General features: G+C 44.0%; 1 protein-coding gene across 3 annotated transcripts in view; it reads right to left on the bottom strand.

Moving 5' to 3' along the window:
- Nucleotides 1-158: 158 nt before the first annotated feature.
- ZNF592 (zinc finger protein 592) overlaps nt 159-16,137 on the bottom strand; it is a 33,091-nt gene continuing 17,112 nt past the window's right edge. Inside the window, exons 3-9 of one of the 3 annotated variants that reach the window (XM_015638845.3) lie at nt 13,029-13,205; nt 12,098-12,257; nt 9,202-9,480; nt 8,070-8,182; nt 3,065-3,233; nt 1,552-1,888; nt 159-779 (exon numbers count right to left, since the gene is read on the bottom strand). In XM_015638845.3, the coding sequence (XP_015494331.1) occupies nt 775-779; nt 1,552-1,888; nt 3,065-3,233; nt 8,070-8,182; nt 9,202-9,480; nt 12,098-12,257; nt 13,029-13,205 (1,240 nt within the window). In that variant the 3' untranslated portion in view covers nt 159-774. Of the gene's footprint in view, nt 1,889-3,064; nt 3,234-8,069; nt 8,183-9,201; nt 9,481-12,097; nt 12,258-13,028; nt 13,206-16,137 lie in introns of all 3 variants that reach the window. The other 2 variants (XM_015638843.2, XM_015638844.1) reach the window with 2 other exon arrangements.

The raw sequence follows: 16,137 nt of genomic DNA, 5'->3' as shown, positions 1-16,137 counted from the left end.
GATCCACACCCCCATGTAGATCGCCACCAGCCAACCCCCCATCCTGCCGACACCCCACAGCCAAGCTTGACTCATCCAACCAACACACCATCCAACATCCAGGCAGCTCCAAAGGGCCACGTCCAAGCATCACGAGACCAGATGGTGATGAGCCCAAGCAAGGAGATAAATAGTTCTTAAATTATTTAAACATCATCAGAGTAAACAATAACAAGCAGAGTTCTGGCTCAACAGAATGAAAAAAAATAATGGTATAGAAGGTAATTGTATTACACAAAGCATGGGTGTAACAAGGAATGAGGGAAGAGAGAGTCAATGTGACTACATGGAAAGGAACATCTCCTAAAGGATGGGTAATGCTGAGCTACAGCAGGAGAGGATTTATGGAGCTACTGATGGAGCACCAGCCCCTGCTGCGCTGTAGGACGGTGGCTCCCACTGCTTCCAACACCTCTGGGAGCTGTGCTCTGCTTCTCTCCCCTCAAAATGAGCTGTCAGGGAGCCACGGCACTGATATATCCGGAGCTCTGGAAGAGTTTCACTCCAGTTGACCCCACTGGTGGGATGGGGGAAGTTATCCCCGTCTGGCGATGGTGCCAATCGGGCTCCCCACTGGGATGAGCCACTGAGCACCAGCCTGGCAGCACCCAGCCCAGGATGGCTTCCAGCAGTGCAACTCCACAGCCAAACGGCCCTCCTAAACACTGTACTCACCAGGGAGGACTGGGGCTACAAAATCCTCTCTCAAGGATGACTCAGGTCCAAGATATTTCATTAAACTGCATTTTGGAAAAGAATGTTGTTATTTGGGTAACTAAAGAGTAATCAGCACAACTCAGAGCTCAAACCCATCCCACATAACGCAGATCCCAGATCAGCCACACAGTCCTGACAAGCGCATTTGGCTGAGCCAGCATTATGAGTTAAAATGAGTAACACAAAGGCAGGATGGGGAGAGAAAAAAGAAGCCATAAATAAAAGGAGAGAGGGAGATTGGGAAGGCAAGGCTGGGGCTCTGGGCAGAGGCTGAGGCGGTGCACACTCAAAAGTGGAGAGCTTGTCTGAAGGAAACTGCAGCTGCAAAGTGCTCCTGGATCCTCAGGAGTTGGCCAAGCCCCACTGAGGATTCTGGCCCTGCTTTCCCTTTTCACCTCTCTGGGCTGGCAGAGAGCTAGTGCTGAGGATGCAATGGCAGGGTTGGTTTTGCTTTTTCTGTTTTAAACTGCCCTTACAAATAGGAGTTAATGGAAAGCAACGTTCATCCCAATAAATCAACAGAATATTTCAAAGATTTGCCCCATCCCCACCCTGTATTTTGAGTAGAAACCCCCCAACAAAAATCCCCCAATCAACCAAAAGGGTTTGTTTTTTTTTGCTTTTAAGTCTTAAGAGACTTTGAATGATTGTTCTGTGAGGTGCTGTTGGGGCCTTCTGCACTGCATGTCTGATTGTGCTCACAAAGAGCTGAGTCACTTTTGCACTCTTTGCATTTGCTTTCCTCTTCCACTGTAGTGTTCAACTCGCCATTGTAGTCCTCGTGTCCATTCTTACCCATCTCTGTTTGCAACTTCTGCCTTTCGTCTTCCTCCTCCTCCTCTTCTTCTTCCTCCTCGTCCTCCTCATCTTTGACTTTATGAACAATGAAGAGGTGCCTGTTCAGAGAGATGTGGGAGGTGTAGCACAGGCCACAGAACAAGCACTGGAAGGTGGAGCTGTCGGTCTTGTGCCGAGGTATGTGTTCCTGGAACTCAGTCCGGACGTCCGTCGCAAAGCCACACTTCGCGCATTTCCAAGGCGCTTTCAGTTTTTTGGCTGGTGGCGCATCCAAACCCACGCTGCTCTCTGCCTGACCCAGCTCATCCACTGCCATCCTCTTTGGAGATTTTGCCTTTAAAAAATAAGATTAAAAAGTGACTTTATCATTTGAACCCATGGAAGAGTAAGTGCTAAAATCCACATGCATGTCTGAGGATGCCTGAGGGTGAAATCAAGCCTAGGGATTCCTGGGGCATTCCCTTCCCTGGCCATACCCACCCACCACACAGGTTTTCAGCTGCTGTCCTGTGGTGTGAGATGGGAACGCTGGGAGAGGCTGGCTGGGCAGAAACATGATGAGGAAATAGTTTAGAATCAAGGAGTCATGAAATGGTTTGGGTTGTAAGGGACTTAAAAGCTCATCCAGTTCCACCCCCTGCCATGGGCAGGGACCACCTTTCACTAGACCAGGGTGCTCCAGGCCCTGTCCAGCCTGGCCTTGGACACTTCCAGGGATGGGACAGCCATGACCTCTCTGCGTAAAAATTTGGAGTGGGAACAACTTAGACTGTGGTGTGGGAAGGAGAAGCCCACAGAAGAGGGACAGCTGAAGGACACTGGGGTGGTCATTAACCCAGACAACACCTCTCAGACTGAACATTTTCCCCTCCACTCAGATTTTGTCTTAGTGGCATCTCTCAGTAACTCATCCCCTCTATCTTAGAATCCTGCAGCTTCTTCTCCTGTGAGGATGACTCCCTTAAATATGTCCCTGCAGTGATATGCAAAATGTGTATTTTTAAAATAAATTGAGCAAAGAAGCCCAAGCAGCCAACCCTCCACTCCAAACCAATCCACAACACAATCAGTAGAACAGTTACATTTGCTATACAAAATTACACATTTCTACTTAAGAAAAATGCAGTTCTCATAGGTAATGGATCTAGCAAGTATTTTAAAGCAAAAGATAAATATTTTATAACTAGCAGAAGAAATAAGGGAGAAAGAAGAAAAATGTCCCATGCTCATGAATGGGGCACCAGTGGTAAACAAAGATAATAACAAGCCTAAAATACAAAATAGACTGGATAAATGCCAGTAAAACACAGCGAAAAATCTTGAGAAATGCAAGATGCAAATGCTTGTTGTCCTGGTGCAGCTCAGCTGTGCTCACACTGCTGACCCTGACCCTACCAGAGGGAACCAGGCTGGACGGAAATGAGTAAGGGGAGGGTTTGACTGGCAAAAGGCCACAGCTTGACATAACACCCCAAATAAACAACTCCTCGCCAAGTACATTTAATTGTACATTTAATTTTCCATGAAAATAGGTGTCAGTTACTTCTGCTCTGTCTCTCTCTGGAGCTTTCACTTTGGCCATCTGGGATAAGTCTGGGTTTTTGATGCCGTGCATGAGGCTGATGTGGTTCTCCAGCATGAATGGATGAGGAAATGTCTGATTTTCATCTGTGCAGTACCTTGGAAATAAAAAAAGGAAGAAAATTTATTAGAGAAGATACTCTTTGTATTGTGTCAAACCAAGAGGTGTCATTGGAGACAGACTCTGGTGAGTAATGTACCATTAGATTACCAAAATACCCAGCAAAACATTGTTTTAATAATATAACATTGCCCTGAGAGAAATCTAGAAGAGTTTGGAGTTTGCCACAGTGCTCATGAATGAGAGTAGGGCATGTCTTCTCCACAGTGCTAAATAAATATAGGGACTATTGGGAGTCAGGCACCCTGTGACAAATGCCAAAGAGTATAAATGATCAGGATGGAAAATGTATGGGAGAACAACAAACACAGACTCTGAGATGAAAGAACTACAGAGAGAGAGCTGGTGACTCTGTGACACCTAGGAGACCTGTGGCACAACCCAGTCCCAGCACTCCCAAGTACCAGGGAGAGCCAGCGTTACATCCACCAGACTGTACCACAATACAGTTAAAATTCTTACCAAACTGCTGAAATTCCAGCTTTTGTACCAACAATCTAGGCAGAAACACTCCTGAACATGTCACTCATATGTAACTCTTCATGTTTGAACCTGGGCAGGACTCCAGAGCTGCTACAGAGCTGGCTGACATCTCAAAAAGGAGCGGTGCAGGGGATGTGCCGTCTGTACTTCGCTCCTGGATGACAGAGATCTACTAGAATAAGTGCCAGACCTTGCAGACATAAAACCAGCCCCCCCTGACGAGCACAGAGGGCTCTGTTAGCAATTGAGAAAGCCAAAGCTGAGTATCTGTGCTGCTCTGGTGCTTGCCAGCACAACATGGTGAAGGTCAATCAGCTATGGATCTGAGCGAGGACAAGTGACACCAGAGTCCCCTGAAGTGCCCTAACTGCATCTGAGATGAGGCAGCATGGGATTAAGGGCAGAGAGGAGCTGAAGTGTCTCTGGGTAACAAAGACATATTCTAAAAAGACAAGAAGATTCCTACTGATATAGAGGGAAATTAAGTAAGTCAGCAATGATGTGAAAATGCAGATATGCTCATTGAATACTTCTGTGTTTTAACGGGATTTGCTCAGAGGATAAATCAATATTTAATGATGATGGAATTTTTCTTCTTCATGGAGGAAAGCTGAGAGGTTATTAAGTGGTATTTACCAAAAATAAACATGTTGAAAATCAAGTGTTTCAGACACTCTGTACTTAAGACTTGGAAAAGAAGAGTAAAATAACAATAACCAAATGAATTATGAAAGAAAATACACAATAAATCACAATATTCTGTAATTTTCCCTAATTTAGAATTCTTTTCATGTGAGCAGGAAAAGATGCTTGCCTAACCTGAATTACTCCAGTGACAAACATGGCAGGAGGGTGATCAAGTAAGTCCTCCATCACTGGTTTCTCCCTACAAATTTATCCAAAGCCAGAAACATAAGCAGTCCAGGGGGAGTGTCCTGGGGTGACTTTATGTTACTGGTATCCCCAATGGCCTGGTTTATATTATATATTAAGTTCTGCACCTTTAAGACTGGCTTTGAGAGCTAGGGAAGCTGAAACTGCTGGAGGCTGGTGGGAGTTCTTTCTCCTGGCCAATAACTAACCATTTCTGAGAACTGACAGTGTTTTTGACCATGGAAAAGTGAGATCAACCTGTGAACACCACCTTAAGACCTAAGCCCGGGAATTTCTTGCTCTCTTTGGTTTCTGGCTTCTGAAGAGGTAACAGGCTCTGGTTCAGCCTCCTTCTCCCCCCAAGACTGGACAAGGCTGCGGGGTGTGGGGGTTGAGGGGAAGCGAGCCCAGGCTGGGTCAGGCCGGTTCCCCCGGCTTGGCTGCAGTTTCTGCCCCTGCTGAGTTCCACCAGACACTGCCGAGTAAAGAGAGGCCATCAAACAGCTCCAGCCGCAGCTCCAGCTAATCCTGAGATCACAGACCCAGCCACAAGGCCTGGGCAAGATTTTAACCCTTTCATTATCCAGACTTGCAGATTAATCCTTTTTTTCCAGAGAGAGGGGAAGAGAGAGAGAGTGATCAACAGGTAAAGAGACACCATAAACTATCAAAGACAGTGAAGGAATGAATTTAGCTTCAGCAGGGGAAGAAAATAAGATGCTTTAATAAGCTGAAGTATTTTTCTGTTAAAGCTATAAAGATAGACAATAATGTTCTGAAAAAACTTTAATTCATGACAGAGTATTTTTGGGGGGAATAGGATATTTCAAAGTGTAGATTTAAGTAAATAGTGAAGTAGTTGTAATCCTATGAGATGCTGGAACAGAAAAAGAGAAGTGATAGTTGAAGATTGGTAGCCTTTAACAAGAGAAAACTTTCTGTTTCCAGAGAGGCTCACAAAAACAGATGAAGAAAAGTTTTGCCTTTGAATAACTTATCCTTAAAAATGACACCCCATCTTGACTCATTAACCCATAACACACCTCAGAGTGATGTGAAATGGGAGGAGAGAACTGATGGCAGAATGTTCTGGGCAGCTGGCATCAGAGAAATAAAAAGCCATGAAGAAAATGGTTTTCTTGGGAAAAAACTCCACAGATTAGCAGAAGACGACTTCTTTTTCTCTGCAAAGACTGATGAAAAAACTAGCAAAACTAGCAAAATTGAGACTGTTTTAACCACCAAGCTCTTTGTCTCTGTATTGTCATGTGAACAAGAGAATAGTTAAGTAGTAGGGAGAAAAGGGTTTCTAGAAGTTTTTTTCTGGTTTCTTATTCTTGTAATTTTTGTTAATAAACCTTCTCTGTTCCTTTGAAGTTTTAAACCTGTTTTGCTCTTGTTCTAATCCATATCTCACAGCAAAAAATAAGTAAGTTGTCTAGTGATTTTTTAGTTACTGCTTTAAAACCACGACATTTATTTAGTGCATTAGCTGAGAAATTAAATTGGCAAATCTAAACTACTACAGGGAGAAAGGGGGAATCCCAGCTGGGAATGTTAGAAAAGCCAGAGGAAGGTCACCTACAAGCAAGCAAGCTGGAGTCACAGAAATCATCAGTAATCACATCCATGGCAGATTTTATTAATGTTTCACATGGAAACCCAGGAGAAGAGGGTGACAAGAAGTTAAGGCATCAAAACCCCTGAAGAGAGTAACAGGTCAGAGTGATACAAAATGCCAAACAGGAAGAAGGAAAAGAGACAACAGAACCAGAAAAAACAAGGAGCAGTGGACATGTGATGCCTTATAAAGCACTGAAACGAGTCAAGGAGGAATTCAGAGACTGGAGGGTGAGATTTTTGGAGCAGTGCTCTTCAAGCTAAAAGGGATCAAATGGAAGACAGGACAAAAGAACTCAGATCCAAACCAAGAGCAGCTCTTGGGAGATGTTGGGACAGTATTTCAAGGAAGAGGTCTCATCTGCAGAGTGCTGTGACCTCAGTGAGTCTGCCACTACAATGATTGAAGAGAGTACAACTGCTGTCCAATTAAGACTTCATCAACAGAATTTGTGAAGGGGCAACTACAAGCTGGAGAATTAAATGCAACCACAGGTCCCCTGGGTTGCTAGCTGTGTTTTCTCTGCTGGCATGATCATTGCCCCCTGGGTGAACCAGTGGATTCACAGCTGTGTGTTGCTCTGAAAAGTAATAAGGTAATGCACAGCAGTCTGGCATATCCTAGGCTGTCAGGAATTTCCACACAGATTCCTCTTCCCAATAATATCTTCTGCTCATTTTGATCCTGAAACATTTCACTTTAAGACTGATGCAGAGAGAACAGATTTACACAGATCAGGTGAGTGTAACACCCAAGACCATCACCCACAAACTTAAAGCTGAATGAAACACAATAGGAGCCAACATTTCATCTCCTCCAGAGGTTCCAAGTCAGAGCAGTTAGAAGAAATGGAAAGTTTAGAAGTCCTGGATGAAAAAATGTCTCAGGAAATGTATTCCCAGTTGTAATGCCTAAGCTGTATCCATTTACTAAAAGCTGCTGTGGCTCACTAGATAGTCCAAAGACATACAGTACTTGAGGAGTGCACTTGTAATCTTCAGATGAGGTTTTAGCAACTTGACTGCAGTAAAGTGACAATACACATCAGAAATCCCTGCATTAAACCAAAATTTAGATCAATTAGAAAAATCCCCCAACCTACATCACTGCAAACCTCTTTTCCAAGCCAAATGTGCTTTAACCTTCTTTCAAAAGATGTCTCAGAATGAGACAGGAAGGAATTTTGCATGGTCACTCAGCATACAACTTTCTCTGCAGCAGTTACAGAGACAGATACATAAACACTGGGCTTTGTCCTGAACCGAGATTCACAGTTAAAATATGTTGCTCAGCAATGATTTTCATTCACCACTGACTTCTAAAACTTGTCTGAAATCTCCAGATCCATTTTCCAGCTATGAGGTGTGACTTCCCAAGCAAGATAATTCTCCACTGCTCTGCAGTCTGTGCAGTCAGTTCTGCCTTTCTAAAGCAGTGGCAAGATCTGGTCCATTTTTAGGATTTATACCTTTTGCACCCAAGGAGAGGGTGCAAGAGTGATGCATGACCACACCAACCACAAATCAGTGAAAGACTGGCCCAATATTTTATTGGCTGCTTCACAACAATGCAAAACGTACATCTCATTTATCATCTGCAGATATCAAATCACACCTCCCCTTACATTTCCATAAGACTTTCACTGCACAGTCAAAAGCAAGGTCTTATTTTAGCCGCTAAGTCTCTTCTGTTTAACACATTCTGCTCCTCACTTCCCTTCAGTAACTTACAGTCTAGAGTAGTCAGGAGCAGCAGACATCATTTATCACAACTTCCAAACTTGAAGGATTAGACTGCTGCTGAAAACCAGTTTGCCAAGCGGCATTGGGTACGTACCAGCAGGTGTAGACTTTCTTTGCTGTGTCGTGGTTATTGCGGATGTGTCTGCGCAGGCTGTTGGAGGCATTGAATGAGCGCTCGCACTGGCGACAAGGGAATCTCTTCATGGACTGGCAGGAAAACAGAAACAGCTTTCAACAGCAGGGACATGGAAAGCACTGACTGGATTCTAATTCCCGTGCTCTTCACCTGGACGTTACCTCTCAGATGCAAGAAAATCCCCTACATAATATGTAATTCTACTGCTAGAGATCACTGAGATTTTGAGATCCCACTTAGATTCAGCCCAACAGTTGGGCAATACCAGCCCTGATCTTATAAAACCAGGACTACTTAAAGCACATGCATAATTTTATTGATGCTTTTATTAGGAATTACATATATGATTCTCCCATGCCAAATTCACTCAGTGGAAGGTCCCTTCGGCCCCAGAAGGCAGCAGGACCCCAGTTAAGTACAACTCCACTTACTCTTCCTGCTCCTCATAATTCTGCACAAGAAAAGGGCAAGATGCTAAAAAGCATCACACGGGCCCTTCTGTTATCAATGTATATCCACATCCCCCTAAGTCCATCCTGTAACCAGCCTCCTCCAAAATTTTCCTACTGCCCTTTATATATCCTGCATGCACATTCCAGTTAAGACTTGTTTAATGAATACATGTATGTATTAAACTGAAATATTTGGCCGATTTCCTACTTCACTGGGATTCATTGGACATTCAAATGGGAAAATCCAGCACTCAGCCTGCCCTCATCTTCTTCTCTTGAAGTGAGGACATCATCAAGTGGGACAACCCAGCCCTACCCAAATCAAGCTAGGAGGACTCAAACACCATGATCTAGGTCCCCATTCATGGCTGGGTGACTCAGGATTTCAAACAAGAAGTCCTGATGCCAAAGTACTGAGAAATCTGGTGGCACACAGCATCTTGGCCCATGTTCTGCCAGCAACAAGGATTAGTTTGACAAAAGTAGGTCACGGCAACGCAAGGCTTGAGCTGGATGAAACACACGAAAAACTGAGATTTGCAGCTCTTGTAATGACAGCTCTGCAAAGGGGCCTGGAATGCAGGAGACTGATGTTCTTCCCCAACTCGCTAGCTCAAGTATTTCATCCAAGTCCTTACCCTTCCATGATTTCTCTTCATGTGGGACACATAGGTTTCCCGATCAGGGATCCACTGCGAACATTCCTTGCAAGTCCAACCAGTTCTTCTCATTCTGGACTTGGATTCGGGATTATGTCCTTCCACCCTCATGTCTTTCCTCGACAGAGGAGAGGGGGAAGTCCCATTGGCTACCAAAAGCTCCTTTGGTGAGGTATGAACCTGGCTCCTTGAAGCCTTTTCAGACTTCTGCCGAAAGTTTGCGAGCTCTTCAGGGTTATGGGGGACTCCATGAACACCCTGTGTAACAGTAATAATGGAAACACACATAATATTTACATGTAATTCATATTCCACACCTTTAGTCATAAATAAATACCATTTGCTATTTAAATACATAATTTAAATCCACACTGGACAAACAATGTGTTTTTGTCTGGCTCCTGTATGTTTTCCCACTTCTCTTAGAAGCTGCTGGAACGCTTTTCTCGACAAGAAATCTTCCCAAGAGACATGGAGCTTCTATTTCTGCCTCCTGCATGACAACAGCCGCTCCTTGGTGCTGCCTGTTTAGCATTTTGGATGAGCCCTGGGAACTCTGGTTGAACATGGAAGATGTAATGGAAGAGAAATTTCAATTTACATTATTACAAGAGCCCAAGCTCTAAAAATACAGAGCTTTGGTGAGCTCTGAATGAAATGTTTGCTGGTATCCTGGGGGCTCCAAAGCTGCTTCCTCTTTGCTCAAGGGACAGCAAGAGAACTTTAAGTTTCTCTAAGTCTATTTCCTTCAATCCTACTTCATCTATTGATATTTACATTTTTCACCGTTCAAAACTTTGCTCCTGACATATAAGATCAAGCACAAAGCCAAGAGCCAGCCTTATAAGGAATATGGCTCTAGGCTCTTTGATTATTCAACAGGTCAAAATCCAAAAGTCCCCACAAAAGTTTTTTTTAACAAAGAAAATCAAACATAAGGAAAATAATCTAAAAATGAAGAGTTGTGGGAAAGAAAAAGCAAGTAAAACAGCAACATACCAAAGAAACCTCAAGAAACTCCCCCAGGAACAAGTTCATCCACACAAAAGGCTAATTTAGAAAGGTTTAATTGTGCACAGTAATTAATAATGGGTAAAGTTTCAACACATGAAAGCCCCAAGCATTTGGAAGTCTTTCTGTGGGTCAGACACCAAACAAACCTCCAAACACAAGGTCTCAGAAGTCTTGTGTGATTTGCACCTGGCCCAGCTGATGACCACAGAAGCCATGGCACTGCCAGCTCCTCAAGAACACAGACACATCACCTTTCTCCCCACCTGGAAATCTCTGGAGCGTTTCAGTGCTCATTGCTCCATTGTTACACCACTGGGGTAAAACAAATGAGGAGCATGCAAAAATGAAGTGATTTCTGCAGAATCAATACCAGGAAGCAGAGCTAACTCCTGCTCTGCAACACTCTAAACCTGAGGAAGATGAGGAGACACATAGATCTTCTATTTTGCATGTAAGCACACACTAGATAGCACTTCCTAAAAACTCTACTGCATGAAGCTGATCTCAGAGGAGATGGGGGAGTGCAATTATTACGCTGCCACAGCCAAAAAGCCTTCAATTACTTCAGAGGTTAAAAGACAAGGTTTTGTGGTGAAGATGTCAGGGTTTGATGTACAAACTGCTGCAGGTGAGATCTGACAATGAACCACAAGGTATCTCAGCTCCAGTTTTTTAGCACTGGGGATGAACACCTCTTTGAAGGTCCTAGCCTCAATCTCAACTCTATTTTCCTAGCTGTAATGCACCAAGATTAGCAATCATCGACTTCACAGGAGGGCTTCAAACTGTAATTCATTACTGTGCTCAAAGCACTTCCAGATTTGCAAATTAAAGACATGGGGGAGAGAGCAAAGAAGGAGCTTTGAATGGGTTTTGCTTTTGGGAATGAGCTAACAAATCTTCTGGTTTTCTCAGTGTTAGTATAAACAAAACAAAGTCACTGACTAAAAAAAAAAAAAAAAACTAAAACAATTTTTTTTTCTTCTTATCAAAGAGAAAGAAGATTGCAAGCACTTTCTTCAGAATGCCACTGAGAAATCTGAGAGGATTTTTGTGGAGTGTTGTTAGACAATGGACATAAAAATATCCTGGGTAAGTTAACAGAAAAATTCAGCCCTTTTACATTTATGGGATAATCAGACCTGTAAGGCTGGTGCCTCCAGGGCAATCACTTTGGCCTCTCTCAGTCCCCTCTTGCAGCCTGGTGTGGTTCAGAGCAGCAGGGAATCAGGATGTTAAATGCCATGTAACCTCCCTCTGAGGCTGCTGCCAAGGGGCCAAAGCTCTACAGGTAAACACCCAAAACAGCAGATTCAGCTCTCACTATATAAATTCAGTAACACTGTGGGCAGAGAATAATTGTTCCTGTCTCCCAACCAAAGAAAAAGCTGCCACATTAATTTAATTACTTTCTTTAAGAGGCTGGGGACTCCCCATTCCTGGAAGTGTTCAAAGGCACACTGGACAGTGCCCAGAGCAACCTGGAGTGGTGGAAGGTGTCCCTGCAGGGGATAGAATGAGATGGGCTTTAAGGTCCCTTCCAACCCAAACCAGTCTGTGCTTCTGTGGTTCTCTGAAAACTGAAGAGTTAAAAATCATAGAGATTTACCTGTAAAAGCAAGTTTTTGTCATACAGCTAAAATGTGTCTAGATGAGAGGAACTGCCTGCATTAAGACCAACTAACACAAACCACTCCACTGACATTTCCAGATCCTGTAAATCACTCTAGTCTGTATTTTCCACTAAGATATTCCTCAAGAATCTTCCACTTCTTGAACCACTTGCCGCACATGGTTTATGTACATTCTCTGTGAACTCAAAAAATAAGATCTTGCACCAGTGAGGGAGAGAGTTACCTACCTTAACATGCTGCATTAGCTGCTGCTTCTGCATGTACACCAGCTGACACTGTGGGCACTTAAACACTCCCACTAACAGCTTGCTGGTGTTCTGCTGGAAGTGCTCTTGGAGCAGCTTCTTCTTGTTAAAGACCATCTCACAAGAGCATTTGTAGATCACCCTTAAATAATTAAAGAAAGTAAATTCAGTCTCTCTACCTCAAGAAGACAATGTAAAAAGTTATCTCAACAGCTCCAGAAAGGGATGGACTTCTGAGGAGGGCTGTGCTCTCCATGTATTGTCAACACACACCCACGTGGGCAACTGAACCAGTAACTCAACTGGGAAGAACATCAAAATGCCTCAGGCACATACCACAGCTTGCTAAAAATAAGTTTACTTCTATGCATATGCATAACTTTGTGTGTCTGAGCACAGACAGATGGGAGCAAACACAAAGCATACCAGCCAGCTACACACTGCTTTCAATCCCACCTTTCCACAGTCCCTTAAAGCACAGATTTCTGGCACTAGCTCAAGCCTTGGAGGGAAAAACTACAGAATGGAAAAATCAGGAGGCTTCTCTCTAGTGATTTTTGGGGGCAACACTGCCTGGGATAACTCTTCTCTTCCCTTTGAGTGCCAGATGAAGCAGTTGCCCTTGAGCCAGCTACCAAGAGGTGCCACTGTGGGTCCTGCTGGACAAAGAGGTGACAATTAAGTTCCTTTTGTGGATGTTTATCTCTTGCCTGACCAAAGTCCTCTCCTCCTACCCAGGAGACTGTTTGTACCAAGGCATGCTCTGGTTTGGAACTGACCCCTGCTGGCAGACAAAGCAGGAGATCATCTTATACAAGGACAGAATCTAAAAACAGAAAAAAAATCTGAGGGAAAGGGGGAATCCTGGAGCCACCCAGTGAAGGAGAAAACGAGACAAAGCCAAAACACTTACTGAGTAGTCTTGTGAGGCTCTGCTGGGTGCTGGTGGGCCACGTGAGCCATGGTGCTGTTGGCAGACTTGAAGGCCTTTGGGCAAAAAGAACACTTGTGGAAGACTTCGCAGTGTTTCTCGTGGATGTGCACTTTGAGCATGGCAAGGGTCATGAAGACAACTCCACAATGGATGCACCTGGGGGAGGCAAAACAAAAGAGTTACAGCCACAGCACCACTTCCATCACACCCATGGAACAGCACAGATGGAAGGACTAGGCTGTGGTGAGTCCTTGATTCAAGCAGTTCAGTCTCTTCCATATTAATGTAGAAGAGTCAAGAAGGAATATGACGCAGGAATTCTGGGCAGAACTCACAGCTAAATGGTAGCAACAAGCAAAGAAGATCTATAAAATAAACCTTCAGAGACTAAAACAACTCAAAAAAGAATAATGATGTGGCTCAACAGAATGCTAGCCCTGTACCTGTCCAAACCAATTCCAGCCGGCTGTGTGCTTAGGGAAGAGAGAGGGAGAAGCAGAAAAGCATTCTTCTCAGCAGCTGAAAGCAAGGCCAAGAGGAGAGCAGGGCCACCCCACTGTTCTCAGCCTGCTTCTTCTCCAGACACACACCTGTGGCAGGTCTTGCCTAATATTCCCACAAGATGGCAACAACCAGCAGCCTTTACTTCATTTATCTTTAACACTCCTCCCCAGATCTGCCTGCTGTACTCTGAGATGCCACGCTCCAACTTACAAGGGCATGTGAGGATGCAGCCACCTGTCCTCACCTGCCTGGAGTGCAGGGTTTGCCATCCCATAGGTGCACCTCTGCTGATCTGGGACCACAACAGCCTCTCCCAAAAGACAATTCCTGTCATTCCATCAAAATGACACCAGTGGAAGTTTGCTTAAGCCAGCTCTGCATGTACAGATGTTAGAGCAGAGGAGCCCAGCCTGGTAAGGCAAGGGCTATTGTATTGGTGGGATGTGAGAGCTGCACAAGGGATAACCTCCTCACTTTATAAACAGCTTCTCCCTTCACTTCCCTCCTTTTCCTGATGGCTGTGTCTGCCCCCAGCACTGTTTGAGGCCATGTGCTCAGCGCAGCCACAGCACTGCTGGCACAGATGGACCCCAGCTATCGTGCACTGGAACAACTCCAAGCCCATATCAAAAACAAACAAGCTGCTGGAATATCCTTCCCTCCAAACCAGCCTCCCAACAGCGTTTAGGAAACAAGCCCAAGCTTTGAAGTTGCACTTCAAAAGATCATTAGGCAGAAGCCAGCCTGAAGGAGCCAAACCCTCTCCACCACACTTTTAAGAAAACACAGAATTGATGTTGTCTTAAAGAAGAGAGTGAGAGAAGCAGTGACAGAAGCTGGTGTCACCTTTGGGGAAGCATGAAGACATTCTGCTGGGGGAGTTCTGCCTTCAAGCCTGATCCTCAACCACGTGAGACAGGGGGAGAGAGACTTTCTAGTACAGTAACACCAGGAACCACATTATTATGGAAGAATAAATCTCCAAAGTTTAAATGGAAGAACAAATACTAATCCTGGCAGTAAGGAACGGCTGGAACATCCATGAATATCCAACGGACTTCCTCCACAAATACTCCCTGGACTAAAAAGAGATGGTTCTCCCTGATGTTTGATTTTAGGAACTACTTCATTAAGAATAAGGAATGAAACAAGCACTTACTCAGGGTCAAACGATCACAGGATAATTTAATTTACAGGAAATGGAAGTCTAAACAACAGCCACATTGTAATTAAGAACCCCAGTGCCAGAAGGACAAGGTCTGATAAACTAATTAGCTGAACAAAGTGGATGGAGGATGTCAAGGGGCTTGTCATGTAATTCCTGCAAATTGCAAATCCTGCTATCATCCCCAGCAGCTTTGGATCCCTCAGGGCAAGAAGGGTTGGCTAGAAGTCTGTGAGAGGAGATAACAGCTACAAGATGTTGTCTTAACCCTTGGAATGCTTCCTACACCATCACCTTCCAGCCCTTCAACTCTCCAAATGGGCACCAAGCAGGAAAATGAGTCCCAAATCAGTGTGGACAGCTGGAAGGGGCTTGGAAAAAGCAGGGAAGGTGACATTTAGAGCCAAGAAGAAAGGAGAATTAAGGACAATCTTGTTGAGTTTCATTTTTAACTGTAGAAGACCATTATCATTTTCAGTGCAATCACTAGCTATGACTCAATTCCAAATAAAACAACCATACCCCAAATTTAAGTTAAAGCATAGGGGTACAGGCAGAAAAGGAGACAGAATAAGGACTTATCACAAAACCAAAACCAAACCTGTGCTCCAGTAATTCAAGAAAAACAGGGACATAAAGAGAAGCAGTGAAAGTCAAGCTGATCCTTGGAGGAATTTAAAGAATTCCTCAGCTTTTCAGCTCTACAAGTAAGAAATGTGAAAGAAAAGTGAAGTCACTCTGTGACTACAGGGCAGATGCCACAGATTATCTAGATATGGTCCTGCAACCAAAATTTATCTCTTCTGTTTTCAACAATACCAGTGGCATCAGCCCTGCAGCAGACAGGCAGGATAACAAGATGGCACAGCCAGATCTTGACCTGTCTACTAGACTCAGCTTTCACAGATGAGCTTCAGTAGATGTGAATTAGAGGAGAAATTAAAGAAATTCAGCTTTTAGAGAAGCTGGGTAAAGCTAAAAAAATCCATAATTGTAATTTGTAACTTTGTCTTCGTTTGGATCTTCATTCATGTCCCTTGCATAGAGAGTAGGTATCTGCTAACAACATCTGTAGACAGATGGAAGCTCTCATTGCTGGATTCCCAGGTGCCACTCAAGTCCCAAGAACTGCACCAAACCCAAGTTAATTTTCTGACATCTCCTCCATTTCCATTTTTCCATCTCAGGGAAAACATTTGTTTCCTCCAGCTTTCCTCCTTCCCAGATTAACTCGTTTTCAAACAGCCCCAATGTCACAGCCATTTAATATGTGATGGAATTAATTCTTTGTTGTGGGCTGGGTCTCCTCAAATCAGATCCCACATTAAAAAACCTTATCTGTATATAATTAAACTCAGAATCAGTTTGTTATGTGCCTCTTGTCTTCACGGTTGAAATAAAAACCCCTGGAAAACCTCA

The sequence above is a fragment of the Parus major genome, chromosome 10 (genome assembly GCF_001522545.3).
Source record: "Parus major isolate Abel chromosome 10, Parus_major1.1, whole genome shotgun sequence".
NCBI lineage: Eukaryota > Metazoa > Chordata > Aves > Passeriformes > Paridae > Parus > Parus major.
Note: the sequence above shows the minus strand (reverse complement) of the source record. Positions and strands in the feature narration are given on the sequence as shown.